Consider the following 268-nt stretch of genomic DNA (forward strand, 5'->3'; position numbering starts at 1 on the left):
ACGACCTGGAGGACAGGATCACCTTCGCCGTCTTCCCCTCCCTGCAAGGGGGGCCCCACAACCACGCCATCGCCGCCGTGGCTGTGGCCCTCAAACAGGTCTGCGCCGGGGCGGCGGGCACGGGGCTGGGGGTGGCCCGGGCTCCACGCTGATGTGATGTGGTCCCCCCGCGCTGATGTGGTCCCCCCTCGCAGGCCAGCTCGCCAGCTTTCCGCCAGTACTGCCAGCAGGTGCTGAAGAACGCCAAAGCCATGGCACAGGCGCTGCT

General features: G+C 69.8%; 1 protein-coding gene across 1 annotated transcript in view; it reads left to right on the forward strand.

The window, feature by feature from the left end:
• Positions 1–260, forward strand: part of LOC104499377 (serine hydroxymethyltransferase, mitochondrial-like) — a gene marked incomplete at both ends in the record, with an annotated part of 1,974 nt that extends 1,714 nt beyond the window's left edge. Inside the window, 2 exon segments of the mRNA XM_010142878.1 lie at positions 1–98; positions 195–260. The exon segment at positions 1–98 is cut by the window's left edge and continues 2 nt beyond it. Coding sequence (XP_010141180.1) covers positions 1–98; positions 195–260 — 164 coding nt within the window.
• Positions 261–268: the final 8 nt, after the last annotated feature.

The sequence above is a fragment of the Buceros rhinoceros genome, unplaced genomic scaffold (assembly GCF_000710305.1).
Source record: "Buceros rhinoceros silvestris isolate BGI_N320 unplaced genomic scaffold, ASM71030v1 scaffold28760, whole genome shotgun sequence".
NCBI lineage: Eukaryota > Metazoa > Chordata > Aves > Bucerotiformes > Bucerotidae > Buceros > Buceros rhinoceros.